At 45.9% G+C, this 23,756-nt stretch overlaps 2 protein-coding genes across 2 annotated transcripts in view; one reads left to right on the plus strand and one right to left on the minus strand.

Moving 5' to 3' along the window:
- Positions 1-4,720: 4,720 nt before the first annotated feature.
- On the minus strand, positions 4,721-10,092 carry LOC146180472 (zinc finger matrin-type protein 5). The gene is given in 4 exon segments (XM_084576066.1): positions 4,721-5,021; positions 5,024-5,140; positions 5,143-5,221; positions 9,583-10,092. Coding segments are annotated over 4 exon segments (489 nt in total). The 5' UTR covers positions 9,724-10,092; the 3' UTR covers positions 4,721-4,869.
- A 355-nt stretch (positions 10,093-10,447) lies between these two features.
- The window catches only part of LOC146180473 (E3 ubiquitin-protein ligase RNF170-like), a 42,376-nt gene continuing 29,067 nt past the window's right edge, over positions 10,448-23,756 (plus strand). Inside the window, exons 1-2 of the mRNA XM_084576065.1 lie at positions 10,448-10,836; positions 17,110-17,330. Of these exons, the coding sequence (XP_084432191.1) occupies positions 10,730-10,836; positions 17,110-17,330 (328 nt within the window). The 5' untranslated portion in view covers positions 10,448-10,729. The remainder of the gene's footprint in view (positions 10,837-17,109; positions 17,331-23,756) is intronic.

Here is a 23,756-nt window from a genome sequence, read left to right on the forward strand (position 1 = left end):
TACGGAGTAGCGTCGTCTGCCGCGCCAGCGGGCGGCGCCGCTTTCGTAAGCGCTGCACTACGTGCTGCGAATTTGTTGTCGTCGTTCATGGTGCAGCTGAGAGCGCACGTTTTTCGACGTTTTGCTCAACAATACGTCGTGCAAACGATGCTGTTACGACGGGACGGGGATACGATGTTGTTGCGCCGCCGGACGTACTACGTACTATCGGCGTCAAATGAAACACGAACAGCGGAACGCGTGGCGATAGGCCCAACTGAGGCCACCTGCCTGTCGTTATCAAAGAGAGACGTGAATTTCCGGTTCGCGATAGTTTGCTTCTATTTTCTTTGGCGTTTGTTTTCTTGTTTTGCCACTGGAGCGCCAGATTCATACCATCGATCGCAAGTGCCGCAGCGCTGGCGAAAAAGGCTTATTAGAAAAAAAGCAATTAAAAACGTCACATATCGCATCGCCCGTTCCCAATCGGCCGCCTGCTCTGTTCGCATCGCAACCAGATGCTGATAACGTGGCATCGGTGGAAGCACAATCAAAGCGCTGTGCAAGAAGTAATCTGTACTAAGTATGAATGTGGCGCTCCAGCGGCAAACCAGAAAACGAACGCCGTAGAAAATAGAACTAAACAATCGCGAACGGGAAATTCGCGCATCTCTGATAACGACAGGCAAGCGGCCTCAGTTGGGCCTATCGCCACGGGTTCCGCTGTTCGCGTTTCATTTGACGCCGATAGTACATCAAGGCTGCATGAAAACGTCGACGGATGGTACTCTAGACACTACTTATATGCTGTTCTTGAACCGTGGTTTAACTTGAAAGTACACACTGTTGAAGCAGGACAGCTAGATCGTATGCTTTTCGCACTCGGTCGCCGGCGCACCACAGACACGCGTGCCTTCGCCAAGCTTGGTACGGGATAACAGCGGTTAGCGGCGTAACCGCGGTGAACGCTGCCCGTGTGTTTAATGCAGATGATGAAAGCAGCGCCAGATAAAATATAAATATGCACTGTCAAGAGGAAATATACGACATGAAATGGGTCGCACTTCACATTAAATCAATGCGGCGATTAGTGGTATTCCTCGTTCAGTAGCTGCCCGTACGGTTCCTCCGCTGTGTGCTTGTGTGTAGTTACCATTGCGATTATAAGATATAATTGAAACTAAATACATCGTGAAATACAACAGATACACCCTCACAGTTAACTCTGACGAGTTCGGCCTGCGGAAGCGGAGCGCATGCCCTTCGCAGTCGCCCCGGCAGCTAGGGCTGTTTCCAACAGCAGCCGTCATGCCATAGGGATGATCTACGGTTTGCCGGCGCACTAAAAATAAAGCACAGAATAGCTCCAAGGTGTCGAATAGCTTTCACGAGCGCTGCGAAACAGCGCTTTTACACTGCCGCATCGCAGCATCAACATGCCACGGCCGCTCCATCGAGCGGCCGTGAACATGCACAGTACATACGCAAGCGGAGCCGGAGCGGACTTCCCCAGTTTGGCTCATGCGAGGCGCCACCATCAAACTAAGATGGCTGCGCCCAGCATCGAAACTGATATATGGGACTGATTGCAGCGGTCGGACATAAGATTTGGTTTACGATGTCCCGGCCGGTCTCGAGGGAGAGTGCGCGCTCTTTCATACGACCTTCTCAATCGCCGCGGGAACAATGAGAACGTTTCTCCTTGAGTTACGCTCTCCGCCGCCGCAATGGGCGCGACCTGCTCACTGTTCGCTCCGCGTCTGCTTCAGCGGCGGCGGGTGGCTTTTGCCTGGTTTCGCACTATCGCTCGCAAATTTCGTGGGGAGTGCAGCCTCGAAATGAAAGAACACAGAATGTAGATGCTGCAGCGGCATGTCCTCAACGTACTACACACGTGAACGGATATAAAAAACACTGTCGTTCAGAAAACATTCGACAAGCATGGCATACATTGCGGCATGGTAGCTACTTTTGTCCATTTTAATCCGCATTTTTCCCAAGCCTGTGCAAGAATAGGAACAAAAAAAAAAAAAACTGAATGACCAGTGATCACATCAAAGCTTCTTCAAGGCTAACATGACAGCAACTCGTCTGCAAAGGCAAAACCGTCTTTCAGCACTAGATGCGAAACCATCCATGTAGCACCGAAAATGAAAATAATTTCATAAAAATGTAATGTAAATTGTAAAATGCTTGCATGATATAAAGTATTAGTATAACAGTCAAAGTAACGTTGTAGGGTTGAGTTTTAAATGTTATTGCAATTCATATATTAGCCAATGTGCTGCTATAAACATTATTTTAATTTTGCAAATAAACATTGCTTTAATGAAGTTTTTGCATGATATTAAGCTTATTATGAAAGCAATAAAAATGGTTTGATATTCATGACACCACTTGTGCTCGAAGTGGTAAAAAGAGGCCAATAAATGATGAAGGTGACACTCTATGCAGTGACTTACAAATGAGTTCACCTGCTATATCGAAAGTATGCAAGAAACTTCTAAAGCGTTAAAGAAGGACACTCTCACTGGAGACTCATTTCAAGCCCTATATAGCGACCCATTGAGGCTCTCATCGGGAACGTAAGGTTAATGTGCAGAATGGGAACGACATATGCTAAATGCGAGGGCCGTAACAGCTAGCGGCACATGACTACATATCGTCAAGACGGACGTTTCATCTGAGAGCAAAATCAAGGCACTGAAGGAAGTGAGGGCATCTCCTACCATCCCATTTCCCACTGTTGCATATTCCGGTTTACCTTACGTCGCTGGCTATATCGTTTAGTTAAACTTCGGGTGTGACGCTTGCGCTTTTGTCCTCGTAAAAGAGTATAGTACACTCTTCTACGAGGACAATATTCTAGTGCACTACATTATCCGAAACAAGAGCTTGTTGCCCTTGGACAAGCTTTTTTTTTTTTTCGAAAAAGCTGCCGTGCACCTACTACACACAAATGTTTTCGAAGTACTTAAGATCCTGATTCAGTCAGCATTTCAGACTTCAACACTGAGCTGCCCGAAAGGAATTGACAACAGCTATGTTATTAGGTCCGCTTCTTTGATATTTGAAAAAATTCTCAGAATTCTTCTCAATTAATTATACCAGGAAAGTTACAGAGAAGACCGAAAGGCCAACTCCATGCGCACAAGCCGTGCAGGAAGATTTTGAGACTGAATTTTCTAGACGCAGGTCGCATTTTGATGAATCGGTGAATATGGAGTGCAATGTGTAATTTTGAAGGGCAATTTTTTTTTTTTTTGCCGCTTTTTTCGATTCTGCTTAACTGTTTATGCATGTTTCCTTGATTAAAAGTAGTCGCGAGACTACATATACATTTTCGCTTCTTCAACCGACTGATATGTTTTGAACGAAGATAGAACAGCCCACTCCACTAGACAAGGCAAATTTTTACTATATGAGTAAATTTTTGTTCTTTACTCTGAATCTGAGATGCGCCATGAATTTTCGCCGGTGCCTATTTCGATCTAAACGAAAACGGTAGCGGTTGACAGAATCGCGCCACCCAGCAGTTCACCCTGCACTCACGCCAGGTCGCGCTACACCTGCTTACAACATTCAAAGGCACATTGCATAGCCTGGTAAATTTATTTTTGTACAAAACTTAGGGACAAAAAATGTTGAAGTGTACCCGAAGCTTCATTCGACCGTGCACGGCCGCACTGATGAAGGCGCGCGCGCGTGAGCGGATTGTTGACTGTATTTTATTTCTCGTACACGATAAATGTTCGATGCTGATTACGGCCTTTGTATAAACCATAAAGAGCGAAATGTCCGGACCTGCCGGTTGCAACTGACGCGGGCGAAGCTAAAAGCGAGCGCGAGTTTCCCTTGCGCCTGAACGGCTGTAGCGGAGGAGCAGCAGTGGGGCGGTGGCGACCCCATCAAGGCGCGGCGGGCGGTGGAAACAGACCCCATTGGAGAAGCCGTAAGAGAAGAGAAGCGCGCTCTCCCATATAGTCTTTGTATTAACTCTATGGCACTCTCCCTCGAGACTGGCCGTGACGGTGTTTAATGTCCCAAAGCGTGAGCAGGCTACGAGAGTCGCTGTAGTGGAGAGCTCTGGAAATTTTGATCACCTGGTGCTGTTTAATGTGTACCCACATCACACCAGAGCTCCTGAATACTACCAGTTGCGAAACTTGCCATAGAGCCAATGTATTAAAAAACAGCGGTTTGATATTGGTCAACATTCGGGTGTTTACAAATTGTGGCGGCACCCGCGGCCATTAAAAGGAACTGCGTCTAAATTCCAAATATTCTGATTGTGTATAAATGCACAACCATTATGGAAAATGAAATTAGTTGAAGGCTCGTAGCGGCAAAAATTATTAGGTTAACAGCCATTTAGTTGATTAAAATGGAAAAGAGGAGATAAAAATTTCATTTTCAAAAGGCAATGACGGCAATAGCAAACAGCTTGTAATGAACGCTTCCTGATGACGCGACAATTCATAGACACCCAAAAAGTGCCTACAAAATCTGGCCACTTTTTGGAGCGTAGTTTAGCAACTGGTTTGATCCAGAAACTTTGACATCGCACAGCACGTGGATACCTTGCTTTCCAGCTCTATTGAAAAGTGCCCACTGCTGCCGGGATGGTCGGACATACGTCCCCCTGACTTGTTTTTCACACTAAGGAGTTGCACTCACTGAAATAGTGCCCAGTCTTACCAATATATTCTTTTCCACGTAGGAGAGATCTGATAGCGCCTGTCCCGTGTTGACATGCGTTCCTTCGTCCACATTCTTTCACACTGTCTTTTTGGTCAATTAGCAATGAATCCCGAAGAAATGACCTGGTTCAATGTATTTCTTAGCAGGAGTGCCTCAAGAGGGAAACAGTTCAGTCCTAGTGCAAACGGTTCAACCCCAGTGATTTGGCCTGCATGTCAACAAATCGTCAAGGGAAGGTGCACACATAGAACCATATGCGCTTTCGTCTACCATTGCAATGTCTTCTAAAATTATAAATTTGTAAGCGAACGACTGTGGTAGCTCTTCCTGAGCATTTAGCTTCTTCTAGTCCACTCAAGCACTGTCAAGTCCGCTGGAAGGGGTGCGGAAACGTTCTGCTTCAAAACAATTTTTTCGGCTTCTGCAAGAGCTGCCAGCTCTGATCATTCACCGGGACTTGATGCGAAAACTTGCACGTAGTGCCATAATCGCAACCTCCGGCTTGCTGAAACCGCCGGCACGGCTTCTTCATTGACTCAGCCTGCACCAAGAAAAGCCAATAAATGTTAAGATATATTATGCACTGACCACATGAAAAACCTATCGGATAGGCCCGCTCTTATTGATCAATTCTGAACGGTGGACGTATCGACCAATGGGAGCAAGGTTAGGTAACAATTTTTTTATTTGTGACAATTTTAATGATGTGGGCAAGATATTTTATGTGTTACACTTGACCATGCACTTTTAAAACCGAGAAAAACATGCATACACTGCAGGCGGCGCTAAAAAGCAGGCAATGGACAGATAGCGCACGAAGACGCCTGTGCAGTAGCTCACACAAATGACTGCCCCATCATCATAACAAAAGCGATGCAGACACGAATACAAAACATGTCATAAAGTTTCCACTGGCAAAGCACCGTCCAAAGTATCGAATTATTCAGTTCAGTTCAGTCGTTCAGTCATGTCCGACTCTTCGTGACCCTATGGACCATATCACGCCACGCTTTCCGGTCTCTCACTATCTTCCTAACATCACATAACTCTGCAGCGCCTCGAGGATGCCATCTAACCATTGCGTTCGCTGCCTACCCCTTCTCCGGTGACCCTCAACCTTTCCCAACACCAAAGCTTTCTCCATCGACTCCTCTTTTCTCATCAGATGACCAAAGTAGCTGAGCTTTAACTTTAGTATTTGACCCTCATTGAGCAGTCAGGGTTTATGGTCGACAATATCGACTGATTTGATCTTCTGGCAGTCCAAGGAACTCTCTAGAGTCTCCGCCAGCACCACAATTCAAACGCGTCAATTCTTCGGCAGTCAGCCTTCTTCACAGTCCAACTCTCGCATTCATACATCACAACTGGAAAGACCATAGCACGAGTTATACGGATCTTGGTTGGCAGTCTAATGTCTCTGCTCTTTACTAGGCTGTCAAGGCTAGCCATGGCTATCTTTCACAGAAGCAGGCATCTTCTAATTTCATGGCTGCAGTCTCCTTCCGGGGTAATCTTGGAGCCCAAGAAGAGAAAATCTGTCACCGCTTCCACTTCTTGTCCCTTGATGCTCCAGGACTTGATAGGGCAAGACGCCATAGTCTTTGTCTTTTTAATGTTCAGTTTAAGCCCAAATTAACTTCTCACTCTCTTCTTGTACGCGGATCAGAAGTTTCTTCAGTTCCATTTCACTTCCTGCCAATAAAGTTGTATCATCCACATATCTAAGGTTGTTGATACGTTTTCCAGCAATCTTCACTCCAGCTGAAGGCTCGTCCAGACCGGCCTTCTTCATGATGCACTCTGCATATAGGTTAAATAGGCAGGGCGACAGTATGCAGCCTTGCCTCACTCCTTTCTCAATCGGAAGCTAATCAGTAAGACCATGCCCAGTTCTGACTGTGGCCTCTTGCCCTTCATCCAGGTTCCTGAGGAGACAGATGAGGTGAATTGGAACTCCCATCCCTTGGAGAGCTTGCCACAATCTGCTGTGATCTACGCAGTCAAACGCTTTCGCACAATCAATAAAGCAGAAGTAGCTGGGTTTCTGGAACTCTCTTGCTTTTTCCATGATCCAGTGAAGGTTGGCAATTTGGTCTCTAGTTGCTCTTCCCTTGCGAAACCCAGCTTGCCTGTCCGGAAGCTCCCGATCCACATACTGCTGCAGCCTACCTTGGAGGATTTTCAACATCACAGTTAACGTCAGGTTCTTGTTTCTTAAAATCTTCCGCACCTCTCCAAGGTGCTCCTCGATTCGGCAGGCGACGTGCAGTTCATACACAAACACACAATGAGACGTAGGAGCTTGCAGTTACAAAACAAAATTTAACTTTATACGACACAAACACAAGATACAGAAAACTTATTCACACGAGGCAGTGAGACATATCACACTTTACAAAAGGGACTGGGCGAAAAACTAACTGCAAACTGAGTGCATCACTCTTTTTACGACTTCTCAGTAGGGGCCTGCCTGCTATGCTGTCTTCTCTGAGCGAGAATCAAACCAAAATCAGAACCAGAACCGAGGGAGGAACGGAAAACAGCTTAGCGCTGCCAAAGCTATGTCTCCCCCCCTTGGCCCTCTGGAGAGGTCTCGAATTTACTCGAACATGGTCAGCACGCGCGGCCTTCCCACGCGAAGCGAGGAGGAGGGCCGGGACCGTGCGGGGGAATGCACGCGTGACTCCGCCCATGACGACGAGGGCGAGGAGGCGCAGCGCAGTTGCCGAGATTACGTAATCGGTCGCGTCGCGTTCTCGAAGCTTGTAGAACATTCCATCGCCGTTTTCTGCGGCGCGCGCGCCGAAACATTAAAGAAAGGGCCACCGCGGCCTTACAATCACCTTGCTAGAATGCGAAATAAGCGCGATCGTGCGGTAGTTGGAACAATCTTTGGCACTGCCTTTCTTTGGAATGGGGATGTAAACTGACCTCCTCCAATCCTGTGGCCACTGCAGGGTTGTCCAAATTTGCTGGCATAATGTAGACAGAATGTAAACAGTGTCCTCATGGTTGAGGTTTTGAAGCAACTCAGCTCAAATGCCCTCAAATCCGCTAGCTTTGTTCTTAGCAAGGCTGGCTAAGGCCCATTCAACTTCACTCTTCAGGATGCCCGGCTCGAGATCAGTAATCACAACCGTCTTATGTTGGGTCTGCACATCCGGGTCCTTCTTGTACAGTTCTTCTGTGTATTCCTGCCACCTCTTCTTTTTCTCTGAGGCTTCAGTGAGGTCCCTCCCTCGTTTGTCCTTTATCACGCCCAGCTTACCACAGAAGCTTCCTTTGGTATCTTTGATTGTCTTATACAGAGCTCTAGTGTTCTTAATTGTCTGTTGTCCTCAACTGCTTGGCACTGTATGTTCAGGAAGGCATTCTTATCTCTCCTTGCTATTATCTGAAAATCCGCATTGAGAACCTTGTATCTTTCTCTTTCCCCCATAACATTTGCCATCCTCCTTTCCTCAGCTATTTGCAAAGCTTCTTCAGATAACCAGTTTGCTTTCTTGTATTTCTTTTCTTTTGGAACTACCTTAGTATCAACTTCTTGTATTATATCACGAGCATCAGTCCGCATCTCTTCAGGCTCGGTCTTCAAGATCTAATTCTTGAAATCGATTCCTCACTTCCACAGCATATTCTGATGGAATTTGATCCAGATCATACCTGAAAGGCCTTCTAGTTTTCTGCGTTTTCCTCAATCGAAGCTTAAATTTGGCAACAAGAAGCTGATGGTAGGTGCCACAATCGGCCCCAGGCCTTGTTTTTACTGCTTGTATAGCGCTTCTCCATCTCTGTCGGCAAAGAATATAATCAATCTGATTCCTGTGCAGACCGTCCGGTGAAGTCCATGTGTACTGGCGCACGGCCGCTCGATGTGCGCTTCCATCGAGCGGCCGTGACTGCATGCGCCTCTTGTGCTGTTGAAAATGAGTATTCGCTATGGTCAGTTTATTTTCTTGACAAAACTCTACTAGCCTCTGCCCAGCTTCATTTGGCTCACCAAGGCCGAACTTGCCTGTGATTCCGGATATTCCCACCTTAGCATTCCAGTCTCCTATGAGAAAAAGGACGTCTGATGATGAAGTGCAGTCTAAAAGGCACTGCAGGACAGCATAACATCTCTCAATGCCAGCTTCTTCAGCAGTAGTGGTTGGTGCATAGACTTGGATAACTGTTATGTTGAAAGGGTAACCTTGGATCCGAAGTGAAATCATTCGGTCGTTTTTGGGGTTGTAGTACCCTAGCTAGCACATGCTTTGCCCATTCTAATTCTGTTTACTATGAGAGCGAGCCCATTCCTTCTCCTGGATTCGTGCCCACAATAAAAGATATAATTGTCACTAGAATTAAATTCTCCTATTCCGGTCCACTTGAGCTCGCTGATACCCAAGATATCAATGTTCAGTCTGTCCATTTCCCGCTTGACGACTTCCAGTTTACCTTGCATCATAGATCTTACATTCCATATTGCTATGTGATATATCTCCTTGCAACATCGGACTTTCCGGTCGCTTCCCGACACATCCACAACTGAGCGTCCTTTTGGCTTTAGCCCAGCCACTTAATTCGTCCTGGAAATACTAGGAATCGCCCTTTAATTGTTCATCCCCAGTAGCATGTGGGACGCCTTCCAACCTGGGGGGGCTCATCTTCCGGCGCCCTATCATTAATGCTATTGTGGCTGGCCATAGGGTTTTCTTGGCAGGAAATACTGGAGTGGGTTGCCATTACCTTCTCCAGTGGATCACATTTTGTCAGAATTCTCTGCCGTACCTAGTCTGTCTTAGTGGCCCTACACAGCAGAGCTCACGACTTTATCGAGTTTCGCAAGCCCCTCCGCCACGACAAGGCAGTGATCCATGAAGGGGATGTTAATCAAATTAATAACGATTAACAAACCTTGACCACTCTTTCGGCGTCGCGAAATAAGTCGTAGTGAAGCCGTTTTATGCGCGTGTGAAACGCGCCCCGCTTCTTAAGGTTGCTCGCACTGTCAGGAAACATCTTGTCACAGTAGTCGCAGTGGTAAAGCTTGCCCATGTCTGACGCCGTCTTTATGGACGGGATCCCAACATGAATCGCGATAATACATCAGGCAGGCAAATACTGCCGGCAGCTACGTCATTCAACTACTCGAAGGAGGCCATCATGGCCATCTACCACGACTACTCCACCTACGTAGACCAAGGTGTAAGAATAATTCTTACATCGTGACGTAGACCAACGTACGTTGACGTAGACGGTCTTTTCAACGTAGAGCGATTTGTGTTACCGTCGTGAGCTAACATGGGAGCTAATATGGGCCTTGGCTAATACACAGACGTTACCGTTGTATTGTGTAGAACAGCGCGTAAAAACGACAGGGACAAAGGAAGACAACAAGACGAGCGCTGTTCCGATGTACTAGAAATGAACGACGTTAAAACAGAAGCTTCAGGGCACGTTGGTAATCCATTGTGTAGAACAGCGCGAAAAAACGACAGGGACGAAGGAAGGAGCGCTCGTCTTGTTGTCTTCCTTCGTCCCTGTCGTTTTTTCGCGCTGTTCTACACATTGGATTACCAACATGCCCAAGCTTCTGTTTTAATTGCCGTTGTACACGGAGGAAGGAAAGGACTTCCTCCATGCCGTTGTACTATTGTTTAGGTAAACAGATAAATTCTGCTGACCTTACCCTTTATATTTGGACGGCAGCTTGCGCCGCCTACAGGCATACAGGCAATGTTGTCAGCTTGTTTTTCAAAGTTTTTTAGTTCGATTAAGTTTCACAAAGTTCCCATACATTTCAATTCTTCAGCTACAGTTCACGTTAGCTTGTCCTTCTGTCTTTACCTTGACGCGTGTCGGTGTCCACCTTCATCGTGGTCACCGTTATGTTCGGCAACCTTGATTATAGCATAGTAGTGGTAGTAGCGCATGTTGTGATGTGGTAGCGTAACCACGGTGGCATAACCACAAGCGTAACTGTACAGTTGTTCGGACTGTATCGTAGGCAGGTCTCTCCACCCTTCCGTAAAGGCCCTGTAATGGTTTTGTCGGCGTGGACATGTGCGAAGAAGATGCTGGGGGCCTGATTGAAGGCGTCGGTAACGAGGTCCTCTTCACCGTGCCCGTCATCGCAGCCGTGGTTGTCGGATTGCTAGGTTTTGCCGGGTGCGTTTTCATTCCTTGTCATTGAAGCAGAAATCAGGCACTGTTTTCCCCGTGTCAGCGCTGGCGCAATACCCCGCGTTTTAATTTGTCGCCGTTCTGTCTCAGCGCTATCTGCGGAGCTCACACTTTGACCCGATACGATGGTTGCGAGGCTCGAGTAATGATTACAGCAGGGGCTCACTTTCGTGCGATGAGTTGTTCAGGCAGGCGCATTAACGAGGAATTGGACGGATCAGTGCCTTGCATTGCTGACAGCAACAAGAGTCAGGGTGCTTGGCACTGTTGGCAGCCTTAGAGCTCGGAATTGAAACCTGTCATGAGTGCAGTCGCTGAAGAAGAGGGGTGAGTCCCATCGCTCTTAGCGAGGCTGTGAGGTCCATTTGGGAAGTTGCTGTCATATCGCTCCTGCGCCTGTCATAGCGGTTACTTTGCATTGTGCATGTAAGCGAGCGAATGTTAACATTTCAGAAAAAAATTGTGTCGTAATGCGTTTGTGGCATCGGTCCAGGACTTTGGTGCTGCCACCCTTGTCGAAAAGCTCGATAGAGCGCCAGCATGTGTCGCGCGTGTCACGGCCACGGGACGCAGTTAACACAGCAGGAAAATCGAAGTGTCAATGTATTTGTTATGAAGGCCGTGGCGTATTCTTCCTACAGTTGTAACTGTCGAAGAGAGATCATTTTCTTTTATTGCGAAAGCAATACTGCTCCCAGTTTGAGCCTTCAGCGTGGAACGGCGGTGACCACCATTGACCTTTGACCTTTAGACGACCCCCGTAGACGACCCCGAGCTGGCAGGAGCTGCCAACTTGCGTCTCTCGTTTTACATGGGACGGTTATGTCAGAATCAGCCTGCCAGGACCCTGTCATTCACGTTACTCTTAGAGCCCAATAAGGCACGTTCATACGGCTTGGTTAAAGAGGGGCTTTATATGTGGGCTGGCAGGTGTTGCCAACTTGGGTCTCTCGTTTCACATGGGACGCTTATGTTAGAATCATTTCGCTACCCCTCTTGGCCACTAAGGCACATTCATACGGCTTGGTTAAAGCGGGGCTTTATGTGTGGGCTCGGGAGGAAGAAGAAGAAGATTTAGAAGAATGCTCGGTCACCCGCAGCTATTGCTTTCGCTCAATATTCGGTTCAGCAGCGTTGAACTCTTCTAATTTTTTTAGCTTTAGTATGCCTTGGACAGCAAGCCTTAAGTGACGTTGAAGGAGCAGATGTTGAATTGTCAAGCTCATTTTCCAGTCCCACTAAGCCAGTGCCCTGCAGTTTAGCGTAGATGGGCAGGAACAAAACTTTTACTTTATGCAGCATTTACTTTTTAATAATACTTCTGTCACACGAACACTTCCAATCCTCATTGAACTCGATCTGCATTGAGGCTTTCAAGAAGGATCGAAGCGTCCGGTGCGACAAGGGCGTTTTCAATGAGTATTGAGAAACTTCTTTCGTGGTCTGTCATCTGCCGTTAGTTGCAATGAGTCTCAAAAGGAAACGCAAGATTGAGGTAAAAATTGCGCAGTTTCAGCATACACAGAAGCATTTCGCTTTTGGCGCTTCAGGTCACCTAATATCTTCCCAGCAGTCGATGAGTGCTACAGTGTTTCGCTCCACAGTTTCCGCGCCGACGCAGTCGAAGAGGACACCATCTTGGCTTCTACTAGCAGTGGACCGTGGTGTAGAGATTATAAAATTAGCTCACAAGCCGAATGTTCTAGCAATGTTAAAAAAATGTTCCATCATGCCTTTTAATACATTTATATGTTATTCATTCGTTTTCAAATTTTAGAGCTCGCTGATGTCGAGGGTGTCGATGACCGTTTTCAAGTATGCTTGAAATCTCAAGTGCGATTGAGGAACCAGCTTCAAGTCAAGTAGGCTCAAGCTCGATTGCATTTGAAAGTTTCTGTGTGACAACCTCATTCTGCATTGAGTTGAATGCAGATTGAGTTCAATGAGGATTGAAACTGTCCGTGTGACAGGTGTATAAGACTCACTTAGCTTCAGTGCTTAAAGTCTGGCTCCATCAGAGGGAAGTCTGTAGTGATTCAAGCACAGGTTGAGAGGGTAATAAATATAGAGAGGGAAAAAGGTGAGACTGGCTTGCTTTGTACATCATGTTATAGAAAAGGGAAAAATTATTTTTGATGCAGTTTTTTTGCTCAGTTAATACATACTCGAAAACAAGTGATCATGTTTTGTCGTTGTGCTGGACAATATGAGACCTAAAACAATACCAAATGTGGGAATTTCTAACATATTTAACATTATTTTGCAAGACCACTATTTTATAGTACACTGAAAATTGAAGACGAATGTAGTGCTTCTGTACAGTCCCAACATGCAATTGAGATATAGTAAGAATAAATGTGTGTAAATAAATATTTCACTAGTAAATGGGCCTCAATTGCACTTCATGGAAGCAGCACAAGTTTTTTTTTCAGTTAAATGCACTTTGTAGAAAAAATAAGCCTGAATTTTAATCTCACTTTAAACTTATAATCAACCGGGTATGGAGAATATAAACAGTTCTGCTCTGCAAGTGAACTAAATGACAACAAAATATTATAGAACAAGACTGGTCTGCTTAACAGGTGGCAATTACAGCCTGCAAATGATATTGCACAATCATGTCGTCGGTTCACTTGGTCAGCAGAAAACGCATGGTGTGAATCAGCGAAATCGGAAAGATTTGTGCTTGTGCACAATACATCAGTTCCAGTCTTTGTATACTTCAACCGACTTTTTATTTTTCTCTGTCTTGGGTTTTAGAAACATATTAATTGTTTTTATCAAAACTCACTGTGAAACTATCGAACGTAGAGAAGAAATGTTGTGGCGACCACTGGAAAGAATGAAAAATTGTTGCCTGCTTCATGTTCAGGCAGTCCCGAATACTTCCCAGTGCAGGAGTTCTGAGATCCTTCTTAAATAGTGGTGGGAGATCTCAGACTCCACGAGACCGCCTTTTACTTTGACTTTAAGCTCTGCTTAGCTTGGAACCTTGGTGGCCTTAGTAGGTGGACAGCAAGGAAGGCAAGCACCAGTGGATAAGCATGTACAGATGTCCACACGCCAAAGTTGCATAATTTGCATAATCTGAAGCTTGAAATGATACTTGATTGCGCATGCACGTTTGCATAGATTGTGATTTACTTCTTGTACGTTGTATGAGGCCCAGCAGGTTGCAATGAACAGTGAAAGTAGCCCACAGAATGTGGCCGTTGAGGATTCATTCATATGAAGGCTTGCCAAGTGCCACATTTGCTTTTTCGTGTGGTATCTGACGGGGAAAGTACATGGCTGCCACATCTAAACATTGCCTGAGCAGTGAGCAATAACTTTTGTAATTAACTTGACAAGAGCAGCACTCTTGCAGTGTCTCCAGGCTGTGCTGAGTGTACAACGTGTTTTCACAATGAGGTTCAAAAATTTTGCTGCATTTCTCCTCATTTACGATATTGCCGGTGTTGGCTCTTTCAGTTATGCATACCTTTAAGCTGTCATTCACATGCAGCATCATGTTCACGTATGGGGATGCTGTTTTAGAAACATACCGTTTCTGAGCTCATTCGCAGCAATTTCAATTTTGTATTTTTTAAAGAGAAAGACAAAGTTCACCTATTGTTCAAGATGTGCTGGATTTTCTAGACTGGAACAGTAAAGTAGACAGGCAAAATGGTAGCTTCCTCTTCCTGGAAGCCCTTAGTGACAGAGAGATAAGGGTTACCAAGTTTTTTCTTTTTTGCTGTCAGGATCAAAATCATGTTATATTCAGCAGTTAGGTTGTAATAAATAGACATGAAATGCTGAAGGAGGTCCTAGAGTAAAGAGCTGAAGGTCGGCCTCCTGTCAGTGAACATAGAGAAACATAAGTAGCTTCACTCACCCAAAAAAAGGATAGAAAAAAACAGCTATTATGATTCAAGCAGGAAAGTAAACGCTTCCTAAACCCAGCATGCTTTTGAGCCCGAATCTAAAGGTGATCTTGTTGTGGAGGAAGTTTTGGAGGACAGAACTCATATCCATTTAGGATGGGGCAATATGCAATACTATGTAAACCTTTAGACGCAGTAGCCAGGGTAGAAGACACTGAGCGCCCACATTTTCCTTTCTCTTCAAGAGTTCTCGAATGTGATGAGAATAGGGAAAGCACATTTTGCAGTCTTGGTCCAGAATAAATCAGGCTTGTTCACGGGCTGGTCAACACATGGTGAAATACATTTAAGAACTAACTACCATCTATATCAGTACAACCAGTAATCTTAAGCAAACCATTTAAAGTTAACAGGAGCCTCTACTCCTCTGTGCATTAAAAATTCAATCGTGTGCTCTGTACAGGCCCAGCTCACAACCAAGAGTTTGGATTGCAGAAAAAGGTATTTCAGTCATGCAACTGAACCCTGTGCACCAAGCATAGTGTTTCTTACTCTTACCTAAAGGGAAAGATGGCCGTGCTGCACTTCAGCCACCATGGGCCACTAAGCACCATGGGCTGGCGTGCTACTTGGTGCAGGACAGTCGCATTTTTTTTGGGACACAGAGTAGCATTACTAAGCTTTCTCATCATAATCGTCATTATTTCAGGCCGCGAATTTAGAGCGCAAAAGTCATAGGCACCCTGCTCCCGTGAGGCACCGCCACTGTCAAGGTTGCGTTCAGCACCCTACGTTTCCTTTCTCTGGTCCCTGTCTTGAAGGCTCCCTCAGCATCTTTGCAGGGATGTCGTCTGCTAGCGGTGTGCCGCTGATTATAAAGGCTGGAATTTGTATATAATAATGGGGCTTAAAAATTGTTTCGAGGTGCAAACATCAAAAAAGAACGAAGCTTTTTGAAGCAGGCCATAAGCACGATGTTAAAAGAGGTAATACCGTGTGATGAGGTTGAAGTAATAGCCTGGCACGTTGTGTTTCTGATGGCGCACAAACATCAACGTGCCATTGGAAACCGTAAAATTAAATGTAAGCAATATATTTATCTGCTAGCTTTTTAGCAACCTGACTGTTGTGCTGCTAGCTTTATGCAATGTACCAACTGGCCCGGATTACAGCTGCATTCTTACAACTTAAAGTGATGCCTGTGATAGCAACCGGAACATCCACTTGCCCTTTTTTTTATAGGCTGAGGGGACATCTCTTGGGTCGTAGGACGGGTTCTCTTCTTTGTTCTATTTTGCATTTCCTACAAAATGGCTGCTGTATATCTCGTATTTCACCGAAGGCACACAATCCATGTCATCTTCGCTGCAGAGGTAAGCATAAGAGCAAATAAGCAGCATACTCTGCTATGTGCATGCAATGAACGATCTACAGCGTCTTTATCCAATGTCATGTAGTGCAGCATGCATGGCAGATACCAAGAAACATTCCTTTCGCACATTTTAAGACTTCTACAGCATGATGTGCGTAAAAAGAACTGAGCTGAAACTTATCTTTCGCGACGAACAAGGCAAATCTAGTGCTGCCATCGTTCCGTCTCGCAGTGCCGTGTTGAGAAGCCATAAAATTTTGTTCCATCAGTCGAATTCACTTGCTGCAGCCTACAACACAGCAATGTGTCCAACTGTTTTTATGTGGCATTTGTGATCGAGAAAGAGGCGCAGAGGCACCACTGCCAGTGGCACGCATGTCGCTCTGGGGTTAGATGTGCAGGGTGCCTATAGTAGCAAAGACTCAAAAGCAGATGATGCCAATAAAAGGTTGTTGTTTTGCGAAATGCCACTAAAGAATTCGCTAAATTGATTAAGCCACCATATATGTTTTAAGGCATTTTTTTCTTTTTAAAGTGTGCCTGTTAGGTGCAAAATATTGATTTCCGTGCTGCTTAATACTTAACCAATAAGAGAGAGAGCCATCACTTATTTTGGACAAATTTTAATCTTACATGCTGTTTTGCTTGCTTTTTGCAATTTATAGTCACAATATTGAATGTTGGGACATTCTTTATTGCAAAACATCATTTATCTTTCTATTATTTCTGGCCAAAAATTGTAGTTTTGCAGTTGGTAGCTCACCGGTCCATGATGCTTTGGGCACCTATGGTGGCTGAACTGGTAGTCAGGAAGCTGCATTCAAACTCCCATAAATGGTGGCACAGCCTTCCCTCTAGATAAAGGTAAGTAACTGTATGACACCGAGTGATTAAAAGAATTAATGGCACAGTAGATGGATCTATTTGAATGTAACCTTTGTGTGCTAGCCACCGGCAACCGGGCGTCAAGGCCATAGCGGTTGTTTAGTGCCAGTTTAATGGTAGTGTGATCACTGGCAGGTGGCAGCAGCTGCGGCAGCTGTCCAGCCCATCACCGGCCGAACTGCGGCGGCGTGAGCTGAGGAGTGAGAGACTCAACAATGGTGCAGCCACGCCTCCAGGTAGCAGCATGGCAGTGTCGGCACCCCGCCACCCACACTACGGCTCGGATGCGCAGTGCCCCATCTGCCTGGCCGAGCCCCGCTACCCCGTTGAGACCAACTGTGGTCACCTGTTTTGCGGTGGGTGTGCCATGGACTGCTCGGTCCTGTTCTCTGTGTTAATGTGATAGCATTAGAAGCCCTCTCCAGATCTGGCATCAGTATTGTCGGCACTGTGAGTTACTGTCGTGCCTCTGGGAGTTGGCAGGCAATGTGGCCGAGGGGGTCAGATTGTGTGACGTCACGAGACCACATGGCATGGCCGAGCTGGCTGGAGCTACCAACTTCTTTGAGATGAAAGGGTGAGAACGGAACTGAACATTTGTATCCCGAGTCAAGCACTACCCCTAGGCCATGTAGGCATGGTCATACAGCTTGGCTAAAGTAAGGCCTTGCATATCTATGTCAAATTGCCTTTTACACAATGTGACTGTGTACTAATCAATCTGTGTGTTAAACATAAGTACATATTAAGGGATTAATGACTAAGCAAAGTGCATGTGTCCAGATTAGTACGCACATTAAAGGAGACTTATGATACCCTTAAAGGCAGTGCTTAGGTGTACCCCCTATTTTACGTGATAGCTTAAGGGCCCCTTTCACGGAAAAACCAGCATCATTGGTTTGATGTTGCTGCCCATGAGCGAATAATACATTTAGTAGGCAGTGCCTTAATGTCACAGGCACAGGAGTTTGCAAAGGAATTTCAAGCACTCGACAATGCTTGAGTTAAATGTGACATCAATGAAAGTGGTTAAACCGTGGCATACAATGCAAGGTAAAGGATGAGGCATGTTTAAAATGATTTAAATTTAGAACAAAAGTTTCTCTTTCAGGACCATAAAAGTACAGGTGATTCTAGGAGTGGTCTTTGAGAAATTTCGTTTATAAATGCAATATTTGAGCCCTGGTATAACATATACCAAACTGCAGCTATTTAAGTGCTCTTTCAAGCTTGTGAATAATGTTTACCGTCAGCATTAATGTATTTTGAAAAAAAAAAAAGAAAAGTTATTTCAGAGCGATGGCTTTAGCGCCCTGTTCTCCATAAAATCCGGCGTCTGTGTTGTTAGCATTGAGGGAAAAATCATGGGCATGGCTCTGGCAGGTGGGAATCTGTGACCAGCACGACAGCATTTATCGGGATAGGGCTTTCTGATGTCACGCGACGACATGCTATGGCCGATTGACTGGAGCTGCCAAATCGACGAGCTTCTCCTTTCAGATGGGAGGTTGAGACGGTCAGCATGGTTAGGCAGGGCTTTTGTAGCGAGAGCTACATTGACCACATTCTCGCCATTTCGCCGTGCCTGGCCGATGGGTGCCTGTCCGAAGAGTGAAGAAAGAAGAAATAGAAGAAGTCATGGAAGGTGGTAGCTGGTAGCTGACATGGCCGAGCACTAACTGGACATAGGGCCTCCTGACATTGCGTTCGGCTTGAGCTGTCAACTGGGGCCTCTGCTTTCATATGGGAGGGTGATATCAGAATCAGCCTGCCAAAGCCCTTGCATTCACGTAGTTATCCATAGGCCACGCAGGCGCATTGGTGCAGCTCGGTTAAATCGGGGCTTTATATGTTGCCTGGTAGCTTACGCTATCATTTCATCGTGAAGATGGGAGTGAAAACAGAGAAGTGCCATAGTGGAGGGCTTTGGACCACCGCACGATAGAGGCTTTTGCCTCATCTGACTTTAAGGTGGGTTCAGACGGGAGGACCGGAGCGTGGATGGTCCACGCGCGGTAGCATTATCCGCGGGCCACGTGACGCCAACGTTACTGCTCTGAGCGATGGCGAGAGAGCGGCGTGACCGTCCGGAGCCCCGGATCGAGGAGTGGATTGAATATGCCAAGCGGCTTTTTCAGTCTGCGCGGACCGAGCATCCGCCGCAGACCAAGATTGTTCTTGCTCTTTTTTCTTTATTGTTGCTACGCCCGCGCTTTTAGTCTCATATTCAGTTTGAGTGGGGTATTGTTTGTTGTGCATGCACTGCGTCGTTCACTCTGTGTTCGCAGCAGTGCATCGTTTTTTTGCGTTTTTGTGCTTGTGGGTGTGCTAGAGTAGTAGCTTTACTCGGTTTCTAGTGCTTATTATGGGTGAAGTAGCAAAAAAAGCGCTCAGTGTTGAAGCGACAGTCACATTTTTAGCGCTCATAGAGAGCTGCCCACCGATATGGAATATTGAAGATGTTTGCTGTAAAGAACGCTTGCAATAAATGAACGCTTTTTCACTTCCTCGTCGTCCTCGCACGCTTCACATAGAACAGCCAGAGCAGCGAGATGACGGTTTCGCTCGGCATCCATGTTGAAACTCTCGGTAGAAAGGTTTTCGGCAGCGCTCGAACAGCGGGGAGGAGGGTACACGCGGATGGTCCGCTGGCTTCGTGTGAATGCTCGACGGCCAGATGGACATGCGGACGAATGGTCACGTGGCACCAGATCCGTGCTGACGCGCGTGGATTGTCTGCGCTCCTGTCCTTTCGTCTGAACCCACCTTTAGCGGTCAAGAGTGCCCCATTCTCGCCATTTTGCCGTGCGTGTCTGAAGAGCACGTGCCTGTTGGTCCTAAGAAGAAATAGAATACGAAATAAAGAAGAAAAAGATCAAAAAGAAAAGAGGAAGGAAGAGAACAAAAAAGAAAGAAGAGAAAGAAAAAGCAGTAGATGAAAAAGGAAGAGAAAGGAGAAGAAGAGGAAGAAAAGAAGCCGGAAAAGAAGAAGACAGATAACTCTGTAGTTGGTAGAGGTGAACGACAGCAGCGAGTTGCTAGGATAGAATGTTCGTTTGAACATTATGACGGCGGTGTGCCCCGGAGTTCAACGTCGAGACGATGTCATACCTCTAGTAGTCTTCTACACCCGAATGAGAATGGTCAACGATGAGAGGCAAGGGGTGCTCTTACGTGAAGTGATTCCCATATGGTATAAATAAAGCTGAAACCATGGAGTAAGTTACTATGTGCAAAAGCCATGTCTTTACTTTCAAGCCGAATCTAAACGTAGCCATGCATATTGCTCTCGCGTAACTCTAGGTTTAACCGCAATTTAAACCACAGCTAATTTTTTTGTCTATGTCAGGTAGTTGTGCACATAATGGTGTAGCTTACAACTCTACGCTGAAGGATGTGTGTGAGGTATGAACAAATTGAGAGACTGGGGAGTCCACGTAGGCAAACGCGGATACAAAAAGAGGGCCAGCAAACAGGAGTCATTGACACTGTCACGTCATACCCTTAAATGGGCACCGTGATTTTGTGATGTTTGGATCGCTGCCTATAGACGATTTTAGTTTCGACGCCTGGGCGCAACCATCTTAGTTTGATGGTGGCGCCCCGTATGAGCCAAACTGGGAAAGTCCGCTCCGGCTCCTCTTGTCGCCATCTTGGGCTGTGCTGTGCTTGTTGATGCTGCGATGTGGCAGCGTAAAAGCGCTGTTTCGCGGTTCTTGGAAAGCTATCCGGCACCTTGGTGCTATTTTGTGTTTTGTTTGAGTGCGTCAGCAAACCGTATATGTACCATACGTTTGGCATGGCGGCAGCTGTTGGAAAGAGCACTAGCGGCCAGGGCGACTGTGAAGGACTGCGCTCCGCTGCCGCAGGCCGAACTCGTCAGAGTTAACTGTGAGGATTTATCTGTTATGTCTTTCACGATACATGTATTTTCAATTACAATTTTATAATCGCAATGGTAACTGTGCACACAAACACACAGCGAATGAGCCGTACAGGCAGCTACCGAAAGTGGTATATACAGATACTACGAAAGATGCTTTCCAGAAGTGTGACCCATTTCATGTCGTGTATTTCCTCTAGACAGTGCATATTTATATTCAATGTTGCGCTGCTTTCATTTTGCATTAAAGGCATGGCCAGCGTTCACCGTGGTTATGCCGCTAACTGCTGCTATCGCGTACTGAGCTTGGCGAATGCATGTGTGTCTGCGGTGCGCCAGCGACTGAGTGCGAAAAGCATACGATCGAGCTGTCCTGCTTCAGCAATATATACTTTCAAGTTAAACTGCGGTTCAAGAACGGCACATAAAAGAAGTAGTGTCTAAAGTACTATCCGTTGACGTTTTTATGCAGCCTTGGTGTACTTCCGGCGGTACAGCAACATCTTATCCCCGTCCCGTCGTAGCAGCATCGTTTGCACGACGTATTGCTGAGCAAAACGTTGAAAAACGTACGCGCTCAGCTGCACCATGAAAGAAGACTACAAATTCGCAGCACATACAGCAGCGCTTATGAAAGCGACGTGGCGCGGCTGACGACGGCCCTCTCGCCGAGCCCTTCTCCCTAGTCGTCGCTAGGCCTAAATTGTTTCGCATCGAAGGCATATCCAACTACAGTGCACAGTCCAATGGCTCTTTGTAATTGCTCAGCGCTAGAGTGAAAGGTCTCTCGTGGAATGCACTTACTGCCGATCCCATTGTATCAGTAAAAGAATGACGTAAATTTTGGTGACGTCTTAGCAATGGAGCTAGCGTGCAGACGATGATGAGCAGCGCGCCGCACTAGCGGCAGCTGGCTCTGTTGAGAAACTTGTTTCTGTTGCAGCTATCAACAACACGGTAATTTATTTATTTATTTATTTTTTTTTTTGCTGTCGGCTTATTGTTTAAGTGAAGAACAGATTTTAGCACGCTCTTCTGGCGCCGGCGGAAGAGATCCACCGTATCGTTGGCACGGAGGGCTTGCGGGAGGCATGGCCTTCCCCTGCGTGTGTGTTTACTACAGCGGAGGAAGTAAAATGGGCATCATATTCGTTCATAGGTGAATTAAATCAGAATGGACTGGAAAGCGGTGAAGCAGAAACATATTACAGCCACACTCGGACTGTTGTTGCATGCTTCCCGCATACGCTCTCGGCAATTATCTTGCGATTGATTCGATTGGTAGTGCAGTCCACGAACACGCATTGTTGTTTCGATGACATTACCACTAAAAGGGGGCTATAATAAAGATAATTAAGTCTGTCAAACAACAATATACCTAGGTGCAAGGCCGCTCTGCTATGCATGAAGCGTGCGAATGCACAGCGCACTCAGTACTGGCAACAATGGGCCGTTGCAGTGAATCTGGTTAGAGTATTTTCCTCCTCTCCTGCTTGCTCTCAGTGAAACGGTCTATTCATTTGGGTGAATAAATTCCCCATATATCACATACAACAATGAAAAGGAATAATTGAAATTTGATCATGCAAATGAAAGTTATTGAATTTAGAAAATTCAGAAAAAGAAGTTCAGACGAAAGTGCGCTTCACTCTCCCATTTCATTCACCAAGTGCCAAGGCTGGCCGCAACCAATCAGTACCATTTCCTACACACACAGAGACCAGGGAACCCACAGTCGCTCATTTTGACTAAGTCATCAGTCTGCGTACATGCTAAGCAGGGCAGGTGCAACATACTAAAAAAAAAAAGGCTCCTCCGGTGTTTCTTGTTGGCAGGACTGGAAGGCACGCTGGCTGTCCCTCTACCTCCTCTCTTATTAGGCCTTGTCACATTTCTGGCCGATGTATGTCAGTTGGCTTTCCTTTTTTGTCGCTGCCTTCTCGGTGCAGTTTCATCAGAACACACCACTCTCCGTTGGGAGGGTTTGAAGCCAAATATCATTTGTCACCCCTGGAATTGTTCTTCAAGCTTTTTGCTCACTTTCATGCCTTGATATCAGATTTGGTTCCTTGCGAAACGTTTACAGCACTCACGCATTTTGGACCCAGTTCCCAGGTACAAAGCAACAAAATTAAAACTGGGCATTCAACTAATCAGAAAGGCAGCACCCATACTGGCTGCCACCTCATTTCTGCTACGAAAAATTTTCGCTGCGTGCCGACAGGCTCGAAAGGAGCATTTCTGGAGAAGATTAGGTTAAAATATTTAATATTAGGATTTCAGCAATCTGTTTTGAGTGCTTGAGCAAGACGATGTCCCATACTATGCATGCACAGACTAAACACCACATGGTTACCTACATCGCAGGGCCCCTTTAAAGGCAGAGCTTAAGTGTCCCCTCAAATATTTGTGAACCTTTGGGCAAAAAATATAAGGAACTCTGATAAAAAAATTTTCAAAAGATGCAAAATGTGGTACAGGGCCTCTTCTCTTATATTTGAAACTATGGCTTGCGTATGTTGTTTGTTTCTCACTTTTGTGACCGTTAAATCAAACTGGCTACTCTGAAGGGTCTTGAAAAAATTGTAATAAATGAGAAATATTGCACCATTATTCTGGGATGCAACTATTTAGGCGGTCAGTAAAATATATACAGTTGAACCCGGCTATATCGAACCCGGATATATCAAATTTTGGTTATATCGAACTCACGGAATATCCCCTTGAAAATCCCATGTAAAAGTATAGGAAAGATCGAACTCAATTTCACCGGTCGTTCGATATATCGAAATCTGCACCACACACTGGAAAGTGTGCCTTCCGCAAAGACGATCGCATCATCCTTGGCCGTTTAGCACTTGACGTTTTCAAGCCATGCGCGGAAGGAATGAGAGGGGAC

Source organism: Amblyomma maculatum, chromosome 8 (genome assembly GCF_055883805.1).
Source record: "Amblyomma maculatum isolate TAMU_Amacu chromosome 8, ASM5588380v1, whole genome shotgun sequence".
In the NCBI taxonomy this organism is placed as follows: domain Eukaryota; kingdom Metazoa; phylum Arthropoda; class Arachnida; order Ixodida; family Ixodidae; genus Amblyomma; species Amblyomma maculatum.